The sequence below is a fragment of the Kogia breviceps genome, chromosome 15 (genome assembly GCF_026419965.1).
Source record: "Kogia breviceps isolate mKogBre1 chromosome 15, mKogBre1 haplotype 1, whole genome shotgun sequence".
In the NCBI taxonomy this organism is placed as follows: Eukaryota; Metazoa; Chordata; class Mammalia; order Artiodactyla; family Physeteridae; genus Kogia; species Kogia breviceps.
Genome location: NC_081324.1, coordinates 51233504 through 51261406, shown reverse-complemented (window position 1 = coordinate 51261406; position 27903 = coordinate 51233504). Strand labels below are relative to the sequence as shown.

The window sequence follows — 27903 nt, the reverse complement described above, 5'->3', positions numbered from 1 at the left end:
ACGCCCCCGCCTTCTATTTGATGGCCCTTTGTTTACATGAAGACAGGGTATGGGGCCCTCCTGAGTGTTAATTGTAAATAGGTAAATATTCAGGTAGATATTCTCTTTTCATTAACTGTTCTTTGTGAGACATTACTTCAAGACTCTTCAAATTATCATTTCTCTTTAATGTTTCAGTTTGTCAGTATTTTAATTAATTCACTTGTCTTCTAGGTATAGTCTGACCAGTAGAGCAATACTGCTCCCTCCATTTTTCTGTGTCTTTTTACTTATATTAATGTGGTCAAAACATACATACATTACTGGTGGTTCTTTACCAGGTTTACTGCTAACTAGAACCACTAAGTCAAAGTCTTCCCTATGGCTTTATAGTAGTTATGGAAACCTTGTATCAAAGGAGTCTTCACTGTTAGGTAAAGAGCACTATTGATTAAATACTATTTTCTGGGCATTGCATTACATTTTTACATATATTATTTCTTTCTCACCACTTTCCCACAAAAACAAAGTAGGAAAGTACAGTACTGTATCTACTTTAATAGAGGCTCAGAAAGGTTAACTAACTTACCCAATATGACTAGTAAATGTCAAATGCAGGATTTGAACCCAGGTCTACCTCAACTTCAGAGTTTTTAAACCCTTTGTATAGTTTTGTGCTAAAACAGCCTTAGACGGTTACCTTCACGGTGTCACCCTGCGTAGGTGGATTCTCTCTCTTCTGACTCATTTCAGTGAGGCTTTTTATCTTGCATTTATCCTGTTCTATTTCATTTTGTTATATTTGGCCCATTATTCCAACCTCTGCGGGTCTTTCATATGTTGATTTTTTTCCTACCATGTATTAGGTTAGCTTTTATTCTCAGCTTTGTGTCTTCCACAAATTCAATGAATATTCCATCAGCACCCTCATCAAAATCAGTAATAAACGTTGAACAAAACCTGCCTGAGGATGGAGCCCTGAGGCATACTTCCACAGGTTTCCTCATTGATATAATTCTTTGTCTGATGGTGTTCAGTCAGTTTGGAGTCTGTCTTTCTCTATTAGTACCGTTTGTATTTCTCCCTTTTGTTTACAGTGAGAAGACAACAAGAGAGTCACTGTCAGATGCCTTCCTGAGATCGAGATATGCAGTAGAGCATTCCTCAGAAAACTGGCTTAATAACCCTCTTTTTTAAAATTAGTCTTATTTGAATTATTCATATAATAAACTGGTTCCAAGAAAGCAGGGTATCAGACTCATTAGTGTATATTTAAGGGATCCCTCTTTTTTGAAAATCAGAATGTTTAAGTGAACCTGATAGCTGTAACTACTTCATTAAATTTAAATTATATTTTAACTGGAAGTGTAAGTTTTTGGAGGAGGAGAAAAGCCTGAATATTAAAAGCTTTTTTTTTTTTTTTGCGGTATGCGGGCCTCTCACTGTTGTGGCCTCTCCCGTTGCGGAGCACAGGCTCCGGACGCTCAGGCCTAGCGGCCATGGCTCACGGGCTCAGTTGCTCCGCGGCATGTGGGATCTTCCCAGACCAGGGCACGAACCCGTGTCTCCCGCATCGGCAGGCGGATTCTCAACCACTGCGCCACCAGGGAAGCCCTAAAAGCTTTTTTATAGACTCATTATGAAGGGAGACCCTGGATCCTTACAGCTCTTAGAAAAATGAACAACTAAAATGGTTTTGACAGGAATTTAAGGGGAGGCTCTCAGGCCGTTAGAAAGAAAAGTGGAAGGAGAAAGATGGCCAGTGTACATAATTAACCTAAAGCTGTGGCATAAAATTTTAATTTTTCTCAGAAAAATCTCAGAATGAGACCTAATGCTTTAAAGAAGAACCTTGGTTAACACAGAAAGTTGTTTTGTTTTGGTTTTTTTCTTTTATGACAAAGGACAAAGGAGGACAAAGCCAGCACTTGTTTACTTAGTTTTGACACCTCTAGTTAGAGCTGGTTTTGTGTGTGTGTGTGTGTGTGTGTGTGTGTGTGTGTGTGTGTGTGTGTGTGTGAGTTTGTATGTTTTTTCCTTTTGTGATCCCAGCGACTTCTAGATTGACTCTGCCAGGAAATCAGTTTCTTCTAGTGATTCATTCATGTTTCAGGTTGAATTTTTATGACTAATAGGCAGGTAGCCTGTGATGAATTTAATTAATTTGAGGTCAGATAGATTTCATACTCCATTAATTTGTAAGGGTTTCTCGTATGACTTTAGTTTACTTTGTTTTTTCCAGAATAAGATGGTAGAATTGTAGGTAGAGATTAGATACCAGTTCTAAAGATTTTACTCAGTATATAGGATTATAGACCACAAATAATATTGATATTATCTAGGAAATTAAAATACAAATCCATTAGGAAAAATTAATCTCTTAATTTAAAAAAATCTCTGTTGGTCATAATTTATAAAAATCTCATTATTCTTTGTTTGAAATATGTAGTATTACAAATTGGTATGAGTATATTAGAACAGACTGGTTTTGTCATGTAAAGCCTAAGTGCTTGACAGACTGATAAAAATTGGTGGCAAATAAGGTCAGTAATGGCTTGACATGGGAAAGGCATGTTTCCTTTCAAAGGAAAGTTGGGTTAAAGTGAAATAACTTTATTTTACTCAATACCCACAATTCAGTCCAAACCCAGTCTTTAGGTGCCTTCGGGCCTGAATTGAATTGGGCAAGAACATATGCCTAGATCAGCACAAATTTATTTTTCTAGTGAAATCTGGGAACCTCTCATATTCATTCATTCAATAAATATTTATTGGGCATGTACCAAATACCCACTCTTGCAGACACTTGTGATATATCAATGAACCAAAAAGATCCTTATCCTCTTAGAGCTTACTTTCTGGCTGGTGAGCAATAGACAAATCAATTATGTACTATGTTAGGAAGCAGTAACTGCTATGGATAAAGTGACAGCAGAAAAACAAGGAACCGGAGTACTAGGGTATGGGAAGGGGGTTGCAGTTTTAAATAGCATGTTCAAGGCAGGCATTGATGAGAAGGCAAACACTTGAAGAAGATGAGGTAGTTAGCCATGTGATATCTGGGGGTGAGCATTCCAAGCAGATGGAACAGCTGGAGCAAAAAACAAAGTAGGGGTGTGCCTGGTGTGTTTGAGGAGCCTCAGGGAAGCGAGGTTGGCTGGAGTAGAATGTAATATGAGAGGAGTCAGAGGTAATGGGGGAGGGGGATGATCAGATCAATCATTTTAAGGAGTTTGGCTTGTGTTTTCAGTGAAGTGGGGAGATGTGGCAGGTTTTAATCAGAAGAGTGACATGATATGACAAGTTTTAATAAGACTGTTCTGACTGATGTGTTGAGAGTACTGTAAGTGAGCGTGGATAGAAGCAGAAGTAGAAATTCAGAGTCCTACTTGTAGTCAGTCATCAGTCCCATGGTCTATACCAAGGATAACAGTGTTGTCCTGGGAGTCTGGCTGCCAGGGTTTAGATCCTGCTTCTGTTAAACGTCTTTATTTTATTTTATTTTTTATAAATTTATTTATTTATTTTTGGCTGCATTGGGTCTTCGTTGCTGTGCGTGGGCTTTCTCTAGTTGCGTTGAGCCAGGGCTGCTCTTCATTGTGGTGCACGGGCTTCTTGTTGTGGTGGCTTCTCTTGTTGCAGAGCATGGGCTCTAGGCGCTTGAGCTTCAGTAGTTGTGGCTCACAGGCTCTAGAGCACCGGCTCAGTAGTTGTGGTGCACGTGCTTAGTTGCTCTGCAGCATGTGGGATCTTCCCAGACCAGGGCTTGAACTCATGTCCCCTCCGTTGGCAGGCGGATTCTCAACCACTGCGCCACCAGGGAAGCCCTTACTATTTTATTTTAGTAAGTGACTTAACACTTAACCTCTTACCTGTATTTTCTGTTTGTAAAATGAGAGTAATAATGACAATACCTTATACTTAAACTGATACATGTAACGCTTTGAACAGTGCCTGCCAGTGTAAACCTGCAACAAATGCTGGTGTTACTAGTGTTAGTATTATTTATCACCCTGAATTTGTCATTTGCCAAGTCTTGTTGATTCTGCTGCCACAGTGTTTAACACTGGTCCCTTCCTTTCCATACCTTTCTTCAGAATTCCAAACCCAGAGAAGCTCCTGCCTGAACAATTACAGCCACTACTTCCTTTCTTTCTGTCCCAGTCAATCTTGCACAGTCTTGCTGCTAGATTGTCACATTACTTCCATTCTCTAAAACCTGAATTCCTTTCCTCTTGCTTTCTAAATTATGTGCGCACTTAGTCGAGGCTCTCCTTCATGTAGTTCCGGCTTGTCTTTCTCTAACACAAGTACACAGTACTGCCTGCCTTTACTCAAACTTGGAGGATCCTCTGCTGATATTCTCTGCCATTTGAAATTCTTTTCATTTCTCCTCAAGTACCACCAACTACACTTTCTACTTCACTTCTCACAGTAGTATTTCCCACTTGGCACTCTAGTCATGTGAGTACTTCTCTAATCCTTGTATTTAGACTTGGAACATCAGATGCAAGGAATTATATCTCTTACAGCTTCATACCTGTGTTTTGCTGTCACTCATTACCATATGCTAGATGTTTTAATAAATATTTATCAAACTAATTTTCATTCAGTTGTCCTTATTTTCCTCTAGGAATGATCAACCACATCAAGCAACCGATCTTGAATCTGAGGAAGATGTTATTCCAGATTCACCAATAACAACCTTTTCATTTTCTGGCACTAACCGACTACGAAGGAAGGAGAACCTCCACGTCCGATACGTAGAACAAACACATACTAAACTGGAGCACTCTGGGTGTGCACATGGTGAGGATTGGAGTTGTAGTTTAGTTACCTGGTTCTGTTAAAAAAAAAAAAGTATTCATCTATTGTTAGGAAGATAGTCATTTTTCAGGTAACTTATGTTACAGCTGTAAGTTTAACTTCCATTAGTGAAGTGACTGGGAAGGCATCTACTGCCCATATTATGTATAGACTTGTGTTGCTCATCTGAATATGTAAACACTCAGCATTTTACAAAGGTAGTGAATAGATTTTTTCCTTTTTTCTTTTTATTTAAAAACTATTCCTATGTGTATATATCTGAGTGGGATACATGGAAGGAGGAGATATCCTAACATTAAGTTCCACCTACTGTGTGCTGGTTATTTGGCCTATTTGAATACATTATTACTGTGTTTTAATCCTCATGACAGGTTTGAGGTAGCTATTAGCACCTTCGTTTTATAGATGAGGAAAGATTTGCTCTTTAGAGGGGTTAAGTAACCTGTCAAGTAGATGAGTCAAAATTCAAATATAGATCTTCCTGGCTCTAAACTTTTGTACTTTCCAAGTCTTATCCACAGCTACTCCCACCAACGCTTTAACTAGCTATTTTTATTATATGTAGCACTTGGTGATAAATCAAGAAATGGCTTTATAATGTATCTACTTCGTGCTTGTCAGTGGCATATTTCTAATTCCAAGCCAGTTTACCATTTCTGCTAAATGCTTTGGAACTACCTTTTCATGTAGTCCTGAAATTTATCCTGTGATGTGATACAGTGCTTATTCCTTTTAATATTAATCTAAAAGTAAATATTTTTAAAACTTTCATCTTAACCTAAACTGTTTGTAACAAGGAAAGCACTTGAGGGGAAGGAGTATACACAGTCTTAGAGATATTTTTCTAATGCAAATAAATTGTTGACAGTAGCTATGCCTTTTAAAGAAACAGTAGATCTTAGTCTTTGATACTGGAAAATTGACACAGTTTTCCCCCATTTTATATGAGCTTGCATCACCATCTAGTGGAAAACAAAAGAATTGTTAAAAATCTTACACATAATTAGGAGCTAAATTAAAATGTAAGATCATGGATTTGGAATGAATATTTGTGGGCCTTTCAGTCTGGTATCAGACAGAACATGAATCACTACAGATAAGCATCGGCATAATTTAGATCATGTTTAAATCCATCTGAAAGAATATCCAGAAAAACAAATCCCAGCAATTTTCTTTTTTAGAAAAAGTCATCTTTGTATCTAGTAAAATGCTCTTGGTTTATTTCTTCATTGTATGAGAATAACCTGTAACTATTTAAAACTTTGTCAGTTTTAATCTTGTTCTGATCATTTTTACTTGGAATATGAAATTCTGCTTTTAAAATATGCTTTTGAGCCATGCAAATTATGTTAAAACTAACTTAATGACTAGTTACTCCTTTTCTCTTTCTAACCACCCATGCTTGTTTATTTTTACATGTATACTGCTTTTTAATGATAATTTCTAGTTATAATTAGTAAAAGTCTATTTCCCTTTACTTTGTCCTTCTTTTGGTTTTCTTTGAATTAAACCCTTATATAGTGGAATGATTTCTGATAAAGCATGTTTCAGCTTTCCTTCCAGAAAATGAAAACTCTAAAACAAAGATTGAAAAAGCTGTATGATGCAATATTCATTTCAAATGAACCTACTGATTTGCAATGATACACAAGGAAAAGATACATTAAAGTATTACAACTCTAGAAGGCTTAGGTCAGAATAATTTATCTGTTCCAGTCTTCTCTACCCCACTCTCCTAACTTCCAACTTTGTTTCAGGGTGAAACTAAAGGAATAACCTTTTTAAAATATTAAAGTTACGTCAATAAAATGCACTTCTAGTGCATTTAAAGATAGATTTGTATTTGCTTATCATTTTTCATGATTGTTTGTTTATATGTAATCTCTCTTCTTTTTTCCCTTAGAATTGAGAAAAGTACCAAAGTCTTCAACTCATCCACAACATAAACATAATGAACGTGAAATTCTAGTGGCTGACACTTGTGATCAGAGTCAAGCTCCAGTGGCTAGTAAGCAAGATACTGAGATTACTTTATAAGTTTAAAATTGGTGGACAAGAGTGACCATCTGAATTAGACAACATTTTAAAATATTTTCCATAAAATTTTGTTTGTATTATTTGTTGTTTAGCAGTCTTTTTCATATTGGAAAGTAATGTTATCCTGTTATTAATTCATATTAATATCCCTATCCATGTTAATTACAATTGCTAGTAATTTTAAGTAAATAAGGCTCTACTGTGGTTTACTCATTCATTCAACAAATATTTGGATGCCTAATGTATACCGGGCACTAAACAAAACAAAATCTTTAACCTCATAGAGCTTACAATCTAGTTGGGGAAGAGAGAAAATAAATATATGTTAGCTGGATCAGGGGCTCTGAAGAAAAATAAAGCAGGGTAAGAAGAGATAGTAGAAAGCCTCACTTTAAAAGCAACATTTGAGCAGAGGCTGAGGGAAGCAAGTGAGTCATGTGGATTTCTGGGGCAAGGGCATTCCAGGTGGAGAAGTCAGTGAGCACAAAGGCCTTGAGGTGAGGGTGCTCTTTGGTTTGAGTGAGGAACATTAAGGAGCCCTGTGTGGCTGGGGCAGTGAGTGAAAGGGAGATTGGTTTGGGCAGCTCTGTTCTTTAGAGTTGCTATTTGCTAAGAGGAGAGAGACTGGGAGCAGGAGGTTTGCAGGGTGGCTGAGGGTAGGGGTTTGGTTTTGAGAATATTTTGTTTTCAGATACCGGGTAGACATTCAGGTAAAGATTTTGGATGGGTAGGTGGGTGTGAATGTAGAGAAGTCTAGCATAGAGATACAAATGGAAGTTGTTAGCATGTAGGTGGTATCTGAAGCCATGAGACTGGATGAGATCGCCAAGCAAGTGAGTAAAGATGGGAAAGAGAAGTTCCAGTACTTAGCCCTGAGGCATTCCATTATGTAAAGGAGTGATTCTCCGCTATTTTTTATTATCACTCCCACCTGGCCTTTTTAGACTCCCTCCCCACCCCCCCACCGTCACTTCCCCCATGGAATTTTAATACTGCAGATATACTGTATTGAGTGTATGTTTATCTGTGTCTCATACATAAAAAGATTTTTTTGCCCCCCAAGAACCATTTTCACCTCCTCAGAGGCAGTATCGCAGCTGTTGGGATGGTGATTTAGAGATTGTGAAAATGAGGAACAACCAAGTAGCCAGAGAAGGAGCTGCCAGTGAGATAGGAGAACCAAGATAAAGTGGCATCCTTTAAACCAAGAGAGAAAGGAGGGAGTGGTCAATGTGGAGAACAGTGCTGATAGGTCGCAGAAGATGAAGACTGAGTATTGACCGTTGGATTTGGTCCCCTGGGGATCATTGAGTGTTTAACTCTTAATAAGAATTGTTAAAGTGTAGGGGTGATCAACTAGACTATCATGTTCAAGAGAACGGGAAGGAGCATTTGTGAACAAGTCCTTCAGGGCCTTTTTGTGGTGAAGGGGGAAGGGAGAATGGACAGTGGCTAAAGAGAAACATGGGTCCAGGGAGGTTTTTAAAAGATGGACTATTATAGCATATTCAGCATGTTTTTATGCTGATGGAATGATCTTGTAAAGAGAGAAATGAGTAATTCTGGAGAAAGAGGGAACAATTGCTAGATCCTTGAAAAAGTGAGAGGAGATGAAATGTAGAGCAAAACTGGGAGGACTGGCCATGGTTAATCACTTACTCATTTTATATTAGTACAGAGCCTATACTCTGAAAGCTACAAATCATTTTATATTAGTGTATATATGTTTGTGTGCATGTGTATAGACAGACTGTCAGGCAAAGGCTGCAGGGGATGTTAGACTGTGTCAGAACCTTGCTTCTCAGCACTCGGGAGACCATTTTCTTCTGCTGCTGCTAGGACTTTACTCCATCAGTTGTTCTCTTATCCTGTATCTCCAGTTTCTCTGCAGGTTCTTTCTTTTCAACATAAACATACATGTTATCTTTTGTCTTTTAAAATAACCCCTTCTTAATTGTCTCCACTCTTAGCTAGAGCTTCTCTTCAAAGCTGAAAAAGCAGTCTGTGCTCAATTTCTCCTTTCTGTCAACTCCCATTCACTCCAGGAAGAAAAAGGGGTGCAGGGGAAGGGAGGAAGGAGGGCGGAAAAGAGGGAGAGGAAGCGGGGGAGAAAAGGGGACACATCCTCACACTCTCTTCTCTCACTCATTACATTGGAACTTCTTGGCAGTAGTCATCAGAGACCTCCTGGTTGTTAAATCGAGTGAATGCTTACCAGTCTTTATCTTACTTGACCTTTCTATGACATTCGACATTCCACACACTCTTTCTTGAAGTGGTGCCACTCTCCTGATTCTCTTACTTATTGTTCATTTTTCACCTTCCATTACTGGCTATTCTTTCTCCATCTGTCTTTTAAATGTCACTGTCCCCAATATATATGATGCTTGGCCTATTCTTCTCTCATTTTCTGTTTCTGGAGGAATCTTCACTTAGAGTTATTATTTTTCTACCACCTATATGATAATAAATTCCAAATCTATCTCTTTCCAAGACTTTTCTCTTGAATTCCAAACTGATGTATCTGGCTGCTATTGAACAGCTATACCTGGATATCCTTCCACTTGAGCATGTCCAAAGTGAAACTTTCGTGTCAAACCTGCTCATCCTTTTATTTACAGTCTCAGTGAACGACAGTTTAGTCTCCAAGTCTTATTGATTGCACCTCCTACACATCTGTCATGCACATTCTTCTGCACCCACATTATACTAGTTTGGGCCATCAGCATCTCTCATGAGACTCTTTTAGTAATCTAATTAGTCCCTTTGCCTATTAGTGAGTGCTTCTTGTTCTGTCAGCCTGTCCGAATTACCTTTTTAGCCCAAATATTGCATCTGTCCTCCATTAAAAAACAGTTGGATATCTCTTCATTGCCTACAGGATAAATTTTAAATTCTTTAGCATAATCTGATCCCTTATCAACCTGTCTGCACTCATGTCCTAACCACCATTTTATCTTTTGCACTTTGATTTCCAGCAGTTGAACCACATGTAGTTGCCTGAACATGCAGTTTTGTTTCACATATCGCACCTTCCACATACCTAGAATCCTCTCTTCCCCCAGCCCAGTTTAATTCCTTTTTCTCTCAAGGGTCAGCTTAGTCATCACTGGTGAGCTTTCCTTGTTTTCTCAAGGCAGATTTAGGAGTCCTTGCTCTGTGTTTAAATCACCCCTTTTATGTACCTTTAATGTTTATCACATTTTATTGCAATTTTCTTTTTACCTTTCAACTATAGCAGCCCATAAGCTCCCTGAGGACAACAACCTTTTCTTTTCGTAGCACAATGCCTGAAACATAGTATGTGCTACATAAATACTTGTTGACTTATTGAAACTCTGTATACATAAAACTTTATAAAATATTTGAACACAGGTGAATTCTGTATAAATATATGTTAGCTTAAAACCTGAAAATTATGCAGTGCTGAAAATCTCTCTGCACTGTGAGAGTTTTCATGAAGTGAAACTCTCATGAAAGAGTGTTTTCATGAAAGGTTACTATATAAATACGGTTTGATATTCATGCTGTGTCTTGTATCACAAGAACTCCATAATAATCTACCTGTTAACATTTAGTTCATTTAGGAAAAATAGAAAACCTAGCTGAAAAAGTTTGGCAAGCGTAGATGCTAGATACCTGCAACTTATTGCAATTTATAGTAGATATTTTGAACTTTACATAGAATTTTAAAAATTGTTCAGTGCCATTTTGTAAAGTGGTACTTTGAGCTCTTTCTTTCCTTTTACATATTTTTTTCATACGTCTAGTTTCTACAATTGTATAATTTGTTTTTTCTTTTTTAACTTAGATACACATGGAAAAAGCAGTTATCCTCCTGATAATTTAGCTACAGTTGTTGCTGAAACACTTGAACTTAGTGTTCAAGATGAGTCTGTAAGTAATTGTTTACTCTGGTGATAATATGAATTAATTAGTGTCTTTTGCGGTCAGTTTTTAGAGAATTGAGCAAGAGAAAAATTATTTTATCCAAAGATTATTGGATAAAGGCCTAGAACAAAAATTGATGTGACTAGAAAGGCCCATTTATATTATGCACCCCAGGCAGTCGCAGAAATCTAGAATCTTGAGAATTCTTAGGATATATAGGTTGTGGGTTGAATCAAAATTTATATGGCTTAGAGGATTTAGCAACCCTCTTCCCTATCCCCCTCTTCTCCCTACCCTGTTCCAACTAAGCGAAGACTTTAAGAGAAGTCTTAAACCTTTATGTTGATTTCAGAATTTATTGGATCTTTTCAACATCCTTTAAACCAGGCTTTGATTTGGAAGACAGTCTGAATTCTTGAGTCTACTATAGATGCTTTAATTCATCTTTGTCTTTATAAGTGCCAATCCAATTAGACCAGATCTTTAGGGATTGAGTCAGAAATTGACCCCATGATTTTCTTTTCGTTATTTTAGTTCTTCCTTCCATCAGACACATTTACTTTTTTTCTTAATTGATCCCTAAAAAATGGAAACCTTGAATTCTTCACTCTTAGGGAAGTTTCATTTTGGTACAGCTTTAAAACTATTCTTTTCCTTTAGTCAGTAAGTGTATATATTGAATATATATTTAATATATGTAAATGTATATTCAAACAATTGAATTGGTTTTTCACTGCATTTGAATTTTTTTTTTTTTTTTGGTCCTTTCTAGTTTTAAATCTCTCTTCAAGTGATGGTGGGTAGTTTTTACTCTTTGAACTTTAAATGTTTTAATGGTTTTTAATTCCATCCTGCCCATAAACCTGGCAAGTCAGTAGTTTAGACACCAAATCTAGTAAGGGAACTGATCTCTAAAGACCTGCTGCTCAAAGTGTGATCCACAGGCCTACAGCATCTGCATCCTTGGAAGTATGTTAGAGATAGAAAATCTCAAACCTAACCCCAGACCTACTGAAAGAGAACTTATATTTTCACAAGATCCTCAGTTGATTTGTATGTATGTTAAAGTTCGGGAAGCACGGCTCTCTAAAGGATCCTTTTAAATTTGTCTCCTATAAGTATAATCAGTCATCTCTCTTCTCTTCCTCTAATCTTAACTAATCTTGTTTTTTGGAATTGGCAACCACCAGTCTGCTTTCTGTCCTTATGAATTTACCTATTCTGGATAATTCATATATAAATGGGATCATATATGTGGCTTTTGAGTCTAGCATCTTTCACTTAGCCTCATCCACATTATAACGTGTATCAGTATTTCATTCCTTTTTAAGAATAAATAATCTTGGGACTACCCTGGCAGTCCAGTTGGTTAAGACTCCACACTTCCACTGCAGGGGGCATGGGTTTGATCCCTGGTCAGGGAACTAAGATCCCACATGCTGCGTGGCACAGCCAAAAAAAAAGAGAGAGAATTAATAATCTTCCATTGTATTTATGTACTTTATGTTTTATTATTGAAGGAATCTCGAGGTCCTGTGAGCCCTCTTGGTGATGAGCTTTACCACTGTCTGGAAGGAGATCACAAAAAACCTTTTGAGGAATCTAGAAGAAATAGTGAAGATAGTTTAAGGTAATTTGGGACACTTTGGTAAAAACTTATTAACTGTCAATGAAATTCCATTACAGTGAGTTCCATATATTTAAACTATTTCTCTCCCTCAGCTTGTTATTCTGGTTATATTAATTTTTACTTAAAAAAATACTTTCCCCAGTTTATGACCAATTGAGGGCCTTTTGTGTTAATGTAGAGAGATGGATATTACTTTTAGATTCTTTCTGTACTTCTATCAAGGAGTACTTAAGAGGTCCCAGCCTTATCTCCTTTAAAGATCCAATCATCCCTTCTGGGTTTGTATTTTCAAAAACTGGACATTTTATGAAATCCATTATTAGTTCAGATGAGCTTCCAAGATTGGGATACATCTTGTTTTTACTAATTTCAGAACATCCGTTAACTAACAGTACCTAAACTTATGTAGCACTTTGCTTTTTAAAAGAGCTTTCAGTATTGGATACATAGTTCACATTTAATTTGTCATCATAGTAACTCATTAAAGTAGGTTTTATTACCCCATTTTTTACAGTCAACAAAAATGCAGCTTCACAAAGGTTAAATGTCTTTTTAAGACTATACAACTACTAAGTATGAGAGTCAGAGCTCTTAGCCATTCCACGTCTTCAGACTTAACCCTAATGCTCTTTCTACTGCCACAGCTGTCTCCTCTGCTATAGGCAGGCTGGGTCTTAAGTTATGTTCAATTCTGTAGTATAAGAATTTTGTTTCTTGGAGTTACTCATTATAAGATTTGGTAACAGCAAAAGAATTTGGGTCCCCAGTGGGATTTACTAAAATATGATTTTCTTATATAGTGAATTTATTTAAGTTACTTAGGAAAAATAGTTATAGATAGGAATATCATTGTATTGAGATAGGTTTGCTGTATCATTTCCCTCTGCTTTTTGTCAGCCAAATAAGGAGAAGCCAGCAACTATATTGTATCTTAAATTTTGGTTAATGATCTGTGTCTAAGATGTGGATAAGACCTTACTATTAATAACTCTGTATTAGCAAAAGTTTTCTCATTATGCTTGTCTTAATTTTTACTCTATTTCTTTAATAGGAAAAAAGCTTTACCACTCTTTATTTTTTTAGATTTTCAGATTCTAATTCAAAGACTCCTCAAGAAGAATTGACTACTCGGGTATCATCTCCTGTATTTGGAGCTACCTCTAATGTGAAAAGTAGTTTAGGTTTGAATACAAGTTTGTCCCCTTCTCTTTTAGAGACTGGGAAAAAAACCCTTCTGAAAACAAAGCCTTTCGGCAACACTTCTAATTCTAGATCAGAGAAAGCTAGATCAAAATCTGAAGATGATGCCCCTTTCACACATCATAATATTGGGGCTGAAGTGAAGAAGATCACTAACCAGTCATCTTCTAATAAGCAGATGCTTATAAATAAAAATACAAGTGAACAGGATAGTACTGATCACATTAAAGATACTGTTACTGATAAACATGTGATACCCCTGAAATCACTGGGAGGCCGAACCAAAAGGAAGAAAATTGAGGAAGAAAGTGAAGATGAAGTAAGCTGCCCCCAAGCCTCCTTTGATAAAGAAAATGCTTTTCCTTTTCCACCGGATAGTCATTCTTACATGAATGGAGACTATGTGATGGATAAACCTCTGGATCTGTCTGATCGATTTTCAGCTATTCAGCATCAAGAGAAAAGCCAAGGAAGTGAGAACTCTAAAATCGGATTTAGGCAAGTGACTTTCTATGAGGTTTTGAAGCCTGTTCCAAAGGGCTCTTCCTCAAGCCGTAAGGCCTTGAGTGGGAGCTGTGGGTTAACCAGAGATTCCCCAGAAGAGCCCAGCAGTTTACAGGAGTCCCTCCTCCAGTCCTTGAGTAAATCTCCGGATAATAAAACACTGTTACAAATAAAGGAAGAAAATTCTATCTTTAAAATCCCTCTACGTCCACGTGAAAGTGTGGAGACAGAGAATCTTTTTGATGACATGAAGGTTTGTGTTCAAGGATTTTGATTAAAATGGTTGCTTGTGATTTCTCCTAGATGCTGATAATTCTTTCTGTTTTAGGGTGCTGGTTCTCGTGAGCCTATAAAAATAAAAACCAGGTCAGTCCATGGAGCATGTGAACTTGCATCAGTTCTTCAGTTAAATCCATGTAGAACTGCTAAAACAAAGTCTCTACAAAACAACCAAGGTATGTACACTGTAAATAGCATTTCTACTCTTTTTTAATGACTTTAAATTGAGTATTGTAATATATCATGTACATTCTTTGGATAGACTGAGTTATTTTCAGAAAAAATATCTTATCCCTGTGTGTTTCTGTGTTTATAGCACAATTCTTGTTGGTTTCACTTTACATGTGATTTTCCTGCTCTTCTGCTTTTTGAAAAAATAAATTGACATCTTTAATACCTACTTCTATAGGTGATTTTATAGATTTACCTGTTCTATGTAGTTGTTTCTTATTTTCTTTACAAAAAGAGAGCTTTAAAAAATTTAAACTATACAGATTTTTAAAATATAAAAAGTAGAAATTTATCGTCCAAACATTGTTCCTCACCCCATAGATAGCCTGTCCTTTTCTTTGCATTTACATGTATATCTGTAAACATTTGCATATTCTAACTCTGTGTTTAACCTTTTGAGGAACTATCTAACTTTCTTCCAAAGGAGCTACAACGTTTTACATTCCCACCAGCAGCATGTGAGGGTTCCAATTTCTTCACATTTTGAGGGTTCCAATTTCTCCACATTCTCACCAACACTTGTTACTTGTCTTTTTGATCCTAGCCATCCTGTGGCTGTGAAGTTATATCTCAGTTTTGGTTTTGATTTGCCTTTCCCTGATGGCTAATGATGTTGCACATCTTTTCATATACTTATTGGCCAGTTGTATATCTTCTTTGAAGGACTGTCTATTCAGGTCCTTTGCTTATTCGTAATTGGAGCAATTGTCTTATTATTGAGTTGTGACAGTTCTTTATATATCCTAGGTACAAGTCCTTTATCAGACATATGATTTGCAAAACTTTTCTCTCATTCTGCGGGTCCCATAATGTTTTAAAGCGATGAGAATTTTAAAAATTTGTTTTTATTTGTGCATTTTTTTCTCCTTATCTAAGATGTATCCTTTGAAAACATCCAGTGGAGTATAGATCCAGGAGCAGACCTTTCTCAGTATAAAATGGATATCACTGTAGTAGATACAAAGGTAAGTTAGAAAATAGAACCAAAGCCCATGTGGTTATTCTAGTGTATTGTTAGTCACCCTGCTGTCCTGACTCACTCTGTGACCTTGAGGTAATCACATACCTCTTACAGCCTTCATGTATTTATTCAGAAAACTATGAAATAATAACACTTATTATGGCAACATTATGGTATTTTTGAAAGTGTAATAATAATAATAATACTTTCTGACTTTAGAGAACTTTGCTGAAAAATATAGTTTTAAAATAATGTAAAATGCTAATTACATATTTTAAATAGTTTTATTTTTTATCAAAATAATCTGTCATATGCCTTGATTAACTTAAAATAATCTATCTTCAAGAAAAAAATTTCATTTTTCCCAGTTGGCTAATTTTTTTAAATACTGTGTATTTTTTCATTAAAATTCATAGCAGAAATAAATTTTTTGGTTTGTATTTAGGTTCTTCATAGTTTGAGAAGTTCTCTTTCACTTGGTAGCATATTAATAAAGTATTTAACAGTTGCTAGAGTAATAAATATCCATTAAGAAATCAAATTTGACTTGTGAACTTTTGTTCTTAGTGTACATTAATGTTCATTTCTGTGAATTAGGTTAGCGAAGAAAGGAAGCTCCAGGGATTGTGGTAACAATAGTTCTCTCATGCTTGGCAGCAGTCCTTTTCCTAGGCTTGAGAGACAATGCTTGTATATCAAAGCTAAAAATGGTTTAGAGGCATTTAAACCTAAATGTATCTATATTCCTAAAGGGTAAAGGTAAATAGTTACTGAAATGTAAGTGTACACTTAAAAAATGATTAAAATGGTAACATTTATGTTATGTATATTTTACCCCACCCCCCCAAAAAAGTAAATATTAGGACGTAAAGGAATAATTGTTAAAATTTTGAATTTTTAAATATTTATTCAGGATGGCAGTCAGTCAAGATTAGCAGGAGGAGAGACAGTGGACATGGACTGTACATTGGTTAGTGAAACTATGCTTTTAAAAATGAAGAATCAAGAGCAGAAGGGAGAAAAAAGTCCAAGTAAGATTTGATTTTTTTTTTAAATTTTAATACAAATGTGGAGGGAAGTTTATAGACATACCATTGCACTGATGAGTATAAGTGACCTCTTCACCATAAACTAGCTTTTTTTCCCCCTGTTCTCATAATACTAGATTTCTCTTTAGTTAAGCTTAGTGTCAATATTTCAGGAAAAAAATCTTTAGTAAAAATAATTTTTATTTCCAAAAGAATTCAAGTTGTTTCTAGGGGTCAGCAAACTACAACCAGCTGCCAGTTTTGTAAGTAAAGTTCTACTGGAATGCAGCCTCACTCACTTGTTTATTTATTGCCTATGGCTGCTTGTTGAACACAGCAGCAGAGCTGAGTAGTTTCTGCAGAGACCTTACGGCCCCACAGGCCTAAAATATTTACTGTCTGACCCTTTAAGAAAAAGTTTCCTGATCCCTGGTTTAGATAATTTTTTTTATGAAAGGTGTAAAGGGAATCTTGAGAGTCCTGTTCTAGAAATATTATTTTCCAAAGCAATTTGATAAGGAAAAAAAGGGAGGATTCCACTGAGAAGTATTAGTATAGATTTGCAAATTAGCAGTAAACTAAGAATGATAGTGTATATGATGAGTGAGTGACTGCAATATTCTACTTCTACAGAAAAGGAGATTTGGCAAAACTAGGAGTCTACAGCCCTTTGTAGTGAGAAACTGTTAATTCTTCATCTAAAGCCTTGATTTTCTGAAAGAGGTGGGAACAATGGAAGGATTTCATTTGCCACCACCTTAGCAACATTCCTAACTACAGAGGCATATGACATGAGGGAATAGTTGTCATTCATCACCCGTATGTGTTAAAGAGTTAGGACCTGCCACGTGAGGATGCAGGGCTAAAAGCAGAGGCCTTTTCCAGTGATCGTCTCTTAGAAATTGAGGACAGTCAGACTGTGTGTGCATTTCCTATCTTCTGCTGAATATTCTCTAGTCTACCTGCTTAGGGCCCAGTAGTTAAACAACCAGTCTTATCCTTGCTTCTTAAGAAACACCTTATCTCTTGCTGCCCCAAACGCAGTAAGTGAGAGAAAATTTTAATAGCCTTTGCCTTAATTCTTTGTTCTTGAGTAATAATATCCATACAATCAAGTACCTGGCTGCCTACATTGAGAGGACAGTACCTATTAAAAGTAAACCTTAGGGCTTCCCTGGTGGCGCAGTGGTTGAGAGTCCGCCTGCCGATGCAGGGGACATGGGTTGATGCCCCGGTCCAGGAAGATCCCACATGCTGCGGAGCAGCTAGGCCCATGAGCCATGGCCGCTGAGCCTGCGCGTCCAGAGCGTGTGCTCCACAACAGTGAGAGGCCCGCATACCACACACAAAAAAAGAAAAGTAAACCTTAACCAGGTGTCCACTCCTCTGGTGAGACGGAGCAGGAAGACACTCTCCTCAGCTCCTTGCCTGGGTGGGCAAGTTAGGCTCTAGGGCTGGCAGAAATCCTCTTTTGAAGGTCGCACTGAGTTCCCCAGTCAGAGTGCTGCAGCTGAGCAGCTGCTTGGGACTACTGCTCGGGCGCTGCAGAAAGCCTTTTTGGAATCTGACATGTTATCACTTTGGGACCGTTGGCCAGCTGCTCCAGACTTGGCCACATGAAAGCTCAGACTGTCCCAGTCTCTGAACTGAAGAGAGCCAACACTATTAGCATATCTCTCACCACCACGAATGCAAGGTATTTCAATGAAGAGTATCAGGAGGACATCTACAAATCCCAGACAGGCTTGTACAAGTTCTGAGGAATGGTGCAATAACCCAATGTATCTGGGTGACCTTTGGAGACAGCTGTGACAGAGCTACAACAGGGCAGTGGCTGACACCCAACTCATGGCCCACCTTCTCCTGACATGTGGCTGACAGGGTCTTGGTGCTGTAGGGAATCCCCATAAGGTTAACAGCTGATCTTTCAGCAGAAACTCTGCAAGCCAGAAGGGTGCTGCAGGACATACTTAAAGAGATGAAAGGACAAAACCTACAACCAAGATTACTCTACCCAGAAAGGATATCATTTGGTTTTGACAGAGAAATTAAAGCCTTTACAGACAAGCAAAAGCTAATTCAGCACCACCACACCAGCTTTACAACAAATGCTAAAGGAACTTCTCTAAGCAGGAAACACAAGATAAGGAAAAGGCCTATAATAACAAACCCAAAACAATTAAGAAAATGGTAATAGGAACATACATATTGATAACTACATTGAATGTAAATGGATTAAATGCTCTGACCGAAAGACATACACTGGCTGAATGGATACAAAAACAAGACTCATATATATGCTGTCTACAAGAGACCCACTTCAGACCTAGGGACACATACAGACTGAAAGTGAGGGGATGGAAAAAGATACTCCATGCAAATGGAAATCAAAAGAAAGCTGGAGTAGCAATTCTCATATCAGACAAAATAGACTTTAAAATAAAGACTGTTACAAGAGACAAAGAAGGACACTACCTAATGATCAAGGGATCAATCCAAGAAAAAGATATAACAATTGTAAATATTTATGCATCCAACATAGGAGCACCTAAATACATAACGTTTACCACTTTCACCAATGGACAGATCATCCAATGGAAAATAAATAAGGACACATAAGCTTTAAATGACACATTAAATAAACAAAATGGAGTTCATTGATATTTCTAGGATATTCCATGCAAAACCAGCAGAATACACTTTTTTCTCAAGTGCTCACAGAACATTCTCCAGGATACATCATATCTTCAGTCACAATTCACGCCTTGCTAAATTTAAGAAAATTGAAATAGTATCAAGTATCTTTTCTGACCACAACGCTATAAGACTAGATATAAATTACAGGGAAAAAAAACTGTAAAAAATACAACACATGGAGGCTAAACAGTACACTACTAAATAACCAAGAGATCACTGAAGAAATCAAAGAGGAAATCAAAAAATACATAAAAACAAATGAGAATGAAAACATGATGACCCAAAACCTATGGGACGCAGCAAAAGCAGTTCTAACAGGGAAATTAATAGCAATACAATCCTACCTCAAGAAACAAGAAGAATCTCAAATAACCTAACCTTACACCTAAAGCAATTAGAGAAAGAAGAACAAAAAAAACCCAAAGTTAGCAGAAGGAAAGAAATCATAAAGATCAGATCAGAAATAAATGAAAAGGAAATGAAGGAAATGACAGCAAAGATCAATAAAATTAAAGCTGGTTCTCTGAGAAGATAAACAAAATTGATAAACCTTTAGCCAGACTCATCAAGAAAAAAAAGGGAAAAGACTAAGCAATAGAATTAGAAATGAAAAAGAAGTAACAACTGTCACTGCAGAAATACAGAGGATCATGAGAGATTACTGCAAGCACCTATATGCCAATAAAGTGGACAACCTGGAAGAAATGGACAGATTCTTAGAAAAGCACAACCTTCCGAGACTGAACCAGGAAGAAATAGAAAATGTAAACAGACCAGTCACAAGCACTGAAATTGAAACTGTGATTGAAAATCTTCCAGCAAACAAAAGCCCAGGACCAGATGGCTTCACAGGCGAATTTCATCAGATATTTAGAGTTAACACCTATCCTTCTCAAACTCTTCCAAAATATAGCAGAGTGAGGAACACTCCCAAATTCATTCTGTGAGGCCACCATCACCCTGATACCAAAACCAGACAAAGAGATCACAAAAAAAAAGAATACAGGCTGATATCACTGCTGAACATAGATGCAAAAATCCTCAACAAAATACTAGCAAACAGAATCAAACAGCACATTAAAAGGATCATACACCATGATCAAGTGGGGTTTATCCCAGGAATGCAAGGATTCTTCAATATATGGAAATCAGTCAGTGTGATACACCATATTAACAAATTGAAGAATAAAAACCATATGATCCTCTCAATAGATGCAGAAAAAGCTTTCAACAAAATTCAACACCCATTTATGATAAAAACCCTCCAGAAAGTAGGCATAGAGGGAACTTATCTCAACATAATAAAGACCATATATGACAAACTCACAGCCAACATCATTCTGAATGGTGAAAAACTGAAACCATTTCCACTAAGATCAGGAATAAAACAAGGTTGTCCACTCTCACCATTGTTCAACATAGTTTTGGAAGTTTTAGCCACAGCAATCAGAGAAGAAAAAGAAATAAAAGGAATCCAAATCGGAAAAGAAGAAGTAAAACTGTCACTGTTTGCAGATGACATGATGTTGCACATAGAGAATCTTAAAGATGCTACCAGAAAACTACTAGAGCTAATCAATGAATTTGGTAAAGTAGCAGGATACAGAATCAATGCACAGAAATCTCTTGCATTCCTATACACTAACAATGAAGAATCTGAAAGAGAAATTAAGGAAACACTCCCATTTACCACTGCAACAAAAAGAAGAGGAGACAAAAGACCTGTATGCAGAAAACTATAAGACACTGATAAAAGATTTAAGACAATACAGACAGATGGAGAGATATGCCATGTTCTTGTATTGGAAGAATCAACATTGTGAAAATGACTATACTAACCAAAGCAATCTACAGATTCAGTGCAATCCCTGTCAAACTACCAATGACATTGTTCACAGAACTAGAACAAAAAATTTCACAATTTGTATGGAAACAACAAAAGACCCCGAATAGCCAAAACAATCTTGAGAAAGAAAAACGGAGCTGGAGGAATCGGGCTCCCTGACTTCAGACTATACTACAAAGCTACGGTAATCAAGACAATATGGTACTGGCAGAAAAACAGAAATATAGATCAGTGGAACAGGATAGAAAGCCCAGAGATAAACCCATGCACATATGATCACTTTATCTTTGATACAGTAGGCAAGAGTATACAATGGAGAAAAAACAGCCTCTTCAAAAAGTGGTGCTGGGGAAACTGGACAGCTACATGTAAAAGAATGAAATTAGAACACTCCCTAACACCATACATAAAAATAAACTCAAAATGGATTAAAGACCTAAATGTAAGGCCAGGTACTATAAAACTCTTAGTGGAAATCATAGGCATAACACTCTTATGATACAAATCACAGCAAGATCCTTTTTGACCCACCTCCTAGAGAAAGGGAAATAAAAACAAAAATAAACAAATGGGACCTAATGAAACTTAAAAGCTTTTGCACAGCAAAGGAAATCATAAACAAGATGAAAAGACAACCCTCAGAATGGGAGAAAATATTTGCAAATGAAGCAACTGACAAAGGATTTATCTCCATAATATACAAGCAGCTCAATATCAAAAGAACAAACAATCCAATCCAAAATTGGGCAGAAGACCTAAATAGACATTTCTCCCAAGAAGATATACAGATTGCCAACAAACACATGAAAGGATGCTCAACATCACTAATCATTAGAGAAATGCAAATCAAAACTACAATGAGGTATCACCTCCCACCAGTCAGAATGGCCATCATCAAAAAATCTACAAACAATAAATGCTGGAGAGGGTGTGGAGAAAAGGGACCCTCTTACACTGTTGGTGGGAATATAAATTGATATAGCCACTATGGAGAACAGTATGGAGGTTCCTTAAAAAACTAAACCTAGAACTACCATACGACCCAACAATCCCACTACTGGGCATATACCCTGAGAAAACCATAATTCAAAAAGAGTCATGTACCACAATGTTCATTGCAGCTCTATTTACAATAGCCAGGACATGGGACTAACCTAAGTGTCCATCAACAGATGGATGGATAAAGAAGATGTGGCACATATATAAAGTGGAATATTACTCAGCCATAAAAAGAAATGAAATTGAGTTATTTGTAGTGAGGTGGATGGACCTTGAGTCTGTCATACAGAGTGAAGTAAGTCAGAAAGAGAAAAGCAAATACTGTATGCTAACATATATATGGAATCTTTTAAAAAAAATGTTCTGAAGAACCTAGGGTCATGACAGGAATAAACTGCAGATGTAGAGAATGGACTTGAGGACACAGGGAGGGGGAAGGGTAAGCTGGGACAAAGTGAGAGAGTGACATGGACATATATACACTACCAAATGTAAAATAGATAGCTAGTGGGAAGCAGCTGCATGGCACAGGGAGATCAGCTCCGTTCTTTGTGACCACCTAGAGGGGTGGGATAGGGAGGGTGGGAGGGAGATGCAAGAGGGAGGGGATATGGGGTTATGTATATACGTATGGCTGATTCACTTTGTTATACAGCAGAAGCTAATGCACCATTGTAGAGCAATTATATTCCAGTAAAGATGTTGGGGGAAAAAAAGTAAACCTTAACAGTGATTTATTGTCTTTTTATAGTGAATGACACTTAAATAACTTTCTTCTTAAGAGGATGACTTTGCTCTTAAGATTAGTTTTTTCTTGGGACCAGTTCCTGATAATGTTTTCCTCAGTTTTGTAAGAAAAGGGAAAAACAAAGTATGACAACTTTGGCTTCAAATTTATCTAGTTAATCTAAGAAGGTGATAGTTTCCCAAATATATTTGAAGCAAGTATCATATGGAGGTGAAACTAGAACTTAAACTAATAAGTTTAATTAGGACTTACACTAAAATTACCTAGATAATTTTGACTAAGGTGTTTGTGAGTACTATTGCTGAAAAATAAGTCACTCCAGTAATTGAGGATTAGAACAACAACCATTTTCTTATCTTTCATAGATTCTGTGCCTCAGGAATTCAGGAAGGTCTGGGCTGGGTGGTTCTATCTCTGGGTCTCATGCAGTCATAGACAGACGGTGGCTAGAGCCGGAACAGCAGAGGGCTAGACAGATGGGAGATACTTTGCATCTCTCTCTCTCTCTCCTTATTCAGGCTCAGGGCTTCTCCACATAGTCTTTCCACATGGGTTAGTTTGAGCTTCCTCATTACTTGGACACTAGGTCTCCAGAGTGAGCATCCCCAAAGAGCAAGGTAGAAGTGCATGGTATTTTTATGATCTGGACTCAGAAGTTGCTCAGCAGGAGTTCCAGGATCACATTATAAGAACAGCAAATGGAATAGGAGATATTGTTGAGCCCATACTTGGGAAAAAAACAGTCTGCCCATTTTACCCATAAGGTAGATCATTTTTCATACTTAGAATTGGTTAAAAATGAAACATACCATTAAACTCCCAATTACTGCTATTTCAAGTCAAAAACTGATTTTTATATCTCTGTGTTAGACTTAGTATATGCTATGATAGATCAATAAGGATATGGTCTCTGTCCTCAAGCACTTTACAATCAGAAGTCTGACCCGCAAAAAAATAAATCATTAACTTATTGTGATTTACTAACAGCATACACAGAATGCTTTGGGAATGCCTAGCATACTTCCTGGCACATAGAAGTTATTTTTACTTACAGATTTGACCCTCAAAATGAAAAATGAACAAATGTTTAATCATTCAGTAATTATCAAGACACAGTTCTGTATCAGGAATTGGAGAGAATAGTGAACAGAACAAAAGTACCTACATCGTGGAGCTTACATTGTAATAGGGGAGAAACAAACAAGTATGGTATGCTAGATGATGGCAAGTGCTAGGGAAAGATAAAATGGGGTGAGGTGCCAGAGAGTCTGCATGGGGGGAGGTGGTAGTTACTTTATATAGAGTAATCTTGGTAGGCTTCAGATTTGTCACATTTGTTAGCCGACTGAATCTATTTCTATTTTTAGTAAACTGGTGTTTCTAAAAATATAATTATATAAGGGAAATGTAGTTAGTACTCTGAAGATGAAGTTAGCACTTTGCATATCAAATATGGAATTGAATTCATTATTTCTGTAACACTGAACTTCCAAGTGTTAATGATAATGCAAGAAAATACTTTTTTGCTACCACATTAGAAAACTAAGCAGGTAAACAAAACTCTATAGAGATTTTGATGTCAGTTATTTATACATAGTTTATTTAAACTTCATATTTTTCACCATTTATTATGCTGTGTTTTCTGTTCCTCACCATTCGTTTTGGTAGTTCCTTTTGGTTTAGTATGAATTATATTGATACATGAGCGGATAGAGAGAAAAATACTTTTTAACATTTATAATGACAGTAACAAAAAGTAGCATTCTCTTGACATGAGTAAAGGACATTTGAAGGCATAACATAAAACCTTTATAAATGTGCAGTAACTACCCAGGCTTGGGGTTTACTGTTGCCTCATACACATCTGAATTATTTTGTGGCAGTTCCTACAAGTTTCACATTGGTCTACATAGAAAGCAATAAGCTTGCTTGTTGCCTAAGCCAATGCTCTTTCACACAGATGGAGAAAGAAAAATGAATGATAGCTTGGAAGATATCTTTGATCGGACTACACATGAAGAATATGAATCCTGTTTGGTGGATAGCTTCCCTCAAATAGCAGATGAAGAGGAGTTGTCAACTGCTACGAAAAAACCAAACTGTGAGGCAATTTCCTTTCTAATTATGGTTTTTTCTAATACACTGAGTTTAGTAAATTAAGTCATCATGCTTATTAAACAGAGGCTTAATGAGGTATCTTAACCAAGTTTCATGCTTCTTGAATAAATTTTTTTCCAGTTTTTTTTAAAGATAATTTCAGATTAATAGATGAGTTACCAAAAATAGTTCAGAGGGTTCCTATGAACCTTTCACTCAGCTTATAAAAGTTTTGAGAAAATTCTTTGTTAAGTGATACCATAATTAAGTGAATTATTGTAATTGAGTGAAAAGAGGAAGTTTTGCAGAAAATTCAGACCCCGTTTCCTGCTTGAATACTTTACCTTCCCAGATAAAATACTATATCTGCCTTCTTCAGATCTGTTTTATTAGAAGCAGTAATTTATAATGTAGGATAGCAATCAAAAGAAGAACAGTCTAAGTGAAACTCTTAAGTAGATAATCTGAATTGAAAATTAGTTAAAATTATTGCTAAATATCTCATTTTCTTACTGTGAGTAAAATGGTCATAATTTTTAATTTAGTGCAAAGGTGGTTTTATAGTGGCTTAAATGAGCACAACTCCTGTTATGACAGTAGTCAAAGCATTGAGTATAAATCTATCTTGATAATGTTGTCCTTGTGCTTTTTAAGGTGACAGCCCACAGGATGAGACCTTAACCAAAGATACATAACAGCATGCTTTTGTTTGCTCAGTCCATGGCAAAAACTTGATTAAGCAAATTTCGTGATAAAAATTCACAACTGTTCAATTCATTTTTCTTCCCAAGCCCTTTGCAAATTGGTTTCACTTTAAAAAAATATTCTTTTATAAGGTATAATTATTAATTTCTTTTTTTTTTTAAGTTGCTTTTCACACTGAACATCCCAGAATTTCTTCTCACTTAGATTTTGTGGCAATGCTGCACTGCTCTTCTGATCTCTGGCAACTCCCTGTTTCCTAGAGTATCCCCAAGACACTGTTTTCTTCCTCACACTCATTTTCTCTCATGCTTTTATTAAATTACCTCTGAAAATAAAACTCCAAATCTGCATCTCATTTGACTTCTCCAATGAATCCAGCCCTGCATTTCTTAGTAATCCTACTTTTGTGTCTCTTCAACAGCTTAAACTTAAGATATCTAAACCAAGTTCCATTTATTTCCTACCAAGTGACCTTTCCGACTTTTTTATTTTTCCCAGTCACTCAGGCATAGAATTTAGGACTTTCTGTCCATTATTTCATTTTCTAGACCCCCATATCACAAAATGCTACCTAGTCTTCCCTCATAGGAAGGAGTAGATTTCGGGCAGGATATCAAAAGCTCAGTTCTGGACACGTTAGTACTTACTAGATATTCAAGTGGAGGTGTTTGTAGGCAGTTGACATGTGTCAAGTTTGGACAGGAAATCCAGAATTTTAAAAAATGATTTAGTGAGCAGGAGGTGAACAGCAAGTAGATGGAGCTGAAAGTCATGGCACTGAGTGAGAACACCCAAGAATTGAATATAAATAGAAAAGAGGAGTATTTCAAGTTCTGACCTCTAGGATATGGCAACTTTAGAAGGTCAGAGAAACAAACAAGAAACCAGCAAAGGAAACTGAGGAGGTGCAGCCTATGAATGAAGTAGGAAGAACGCGAGAGTATGTGCTGTTCTGTAAGGCAAGGGAAAAAGATGTTTCTATATATTCATTACTCCCAGCCTCATCCTTTCTCTTCTGAACCTCAGACTTTATTCCAATTACATACTGGACATCTTATAAGCACCTCAAAATTAATATATTCCAAATAGAAATCTTAATTTTTCTACCCAAATTTGATCTTCCTCTGCCTTTCTGGGTTTCATTAAGCCTCAGTAACTATCCTCCCATTTACTAAAGATGGAAATGTGGGAGTCATATTTGACTTCTTTCACCTGACCTTCATGCCCAGTCTAATACCCTGGCAGCAGTATCTCCAAAATATATTTCATAACACTTCACTTCTCTCCATCTCTGTAGCCACTGCCTGGTCTGAGCCACTCTGATCTATTCTATTCCAGGCCTCCTAACTGGTCTTTTTATGTATCTCTTATCTCTAGCCCAGTCTCTACAGAGAATTAAAAGTGATTTAGTTTAAATTTAAGTTGGATGTATTCTTGCTTAAAAATCCTTCAGTGAAAAGAAGATATTTGAATGGCCAATAAGCACATGAAAAGACGATCAACATTCTTGGACAGTCAGGGATGGCAATAACACTTCACACCCCCCAGAAATGGTTAAAAAGATTGCTAACATCTAGCATTAGCATGTGTGAAGAGCAGCTGGATCCCGTGCATTGTTGGTGGAGTAGAAAATTGACTATACTTTGGAAAACAGTTCAGCCGGGGTTTTTTAACAGCTTTATTGAAGTTGTCAGTTTTTTGTAAAAGCAAAGCATATACCTGTGTTGTGACCCAGCAATTCCACTCCTAGGTATATACCCAAAAAAATTGAAAACATGTCCACGGAAAGATGTGTTCAAGAATGTTCATAGCAGTGCTATTTGTAATAGGTCAAAACTGGAAACAACCCAAATGTCCATCAGCAGGTGAATAAATTGTTGTATACTCATGATGGAATACTACTTCACAACAAAAAGGAGGGAACTACTGGACTCATCAACATGGATCAGTCTCCAAAACCTGTTGAGCTAGACAAATGCACAAGTTGAAAAAGAATACATACTATATAATCTCGTTGATATGAACCTCTAAAACAGACATATCTAAGCTATGGTGATAGAAATTAAATCAGTGATTGTTGGGGAGGGGAGAGACATAAGAGAACATTCTTGTGCATGAGAAACAGTGAAATAGGAAACTTTCATGGGAATGTTCTCTGTCTCGATTTGGGTAGTAGCAGTTACACTGGAATATACATCTGTCAAAATTCATCATAGTACACTTAAAATCCGTGTATGTAAATTA

The 27903-nt window shown here is 36.8% G+C and overlaps 1 protein-coding gene and 1 long non-coding RNA gene across 5 annotated transcripts in view; one reads left to right on the top strand and one right to left on the bottom strand.

Annotated features, from left to right (window-relative positions):
• LOC131742711 (uncharacterized) overlaps positions 1 to 27903 on the bottom strand; it is a 587718-nt gene that overhangs the window by 446694 nt on the left and 113121 nt on the right. The window lies entirely within an intron of this gene.
• The window catches only part of RBBP8 (RB binding protein 8, endonuclease), an 85951-nt gene that overhangs the window by 46988 nt on the left and 11060 nt on the right, over positions 1 to 27903 (top strand). For all 4 annotated transcript variants that reach the window (XM_059039629.2, XM_067015230.1, XM_059039628.2 and 1 more), the window contains 9 exons: positions 4613 to 4788; positions 6710 to 6814; positions 10655 to 10740; positions 12255 to 12364; positions 13448 to 14321; positions 14397 to 14523; positions 15455 to 15543; positions 16453 to 16570; positions 24818 to 24958. In XM_059039629.2, the coding sequence (XP_058895612.1) occupies positions 4613 to 4788; positions 6710 to 6814; positions 10655 to 10740; positions 12255 to 12364; positions 13448 to 14321; positions 14397 to 14523; positions 15455 to 15543; positions 16453 to 16570; positions 24818 to 24958 (1826 nt within the window). The remainder of the gene's footprint in view (positions 1 to 4612; positions 4789 to 6709; positions 6815 to 10654; positions 10741 to 12254; positions 12365 to 13447; positions 14322 to 14396; positions 14524 to 15454; positions 15544 to 16452; positions 16571 to 24817; positions 24959 to 27903) is intronic.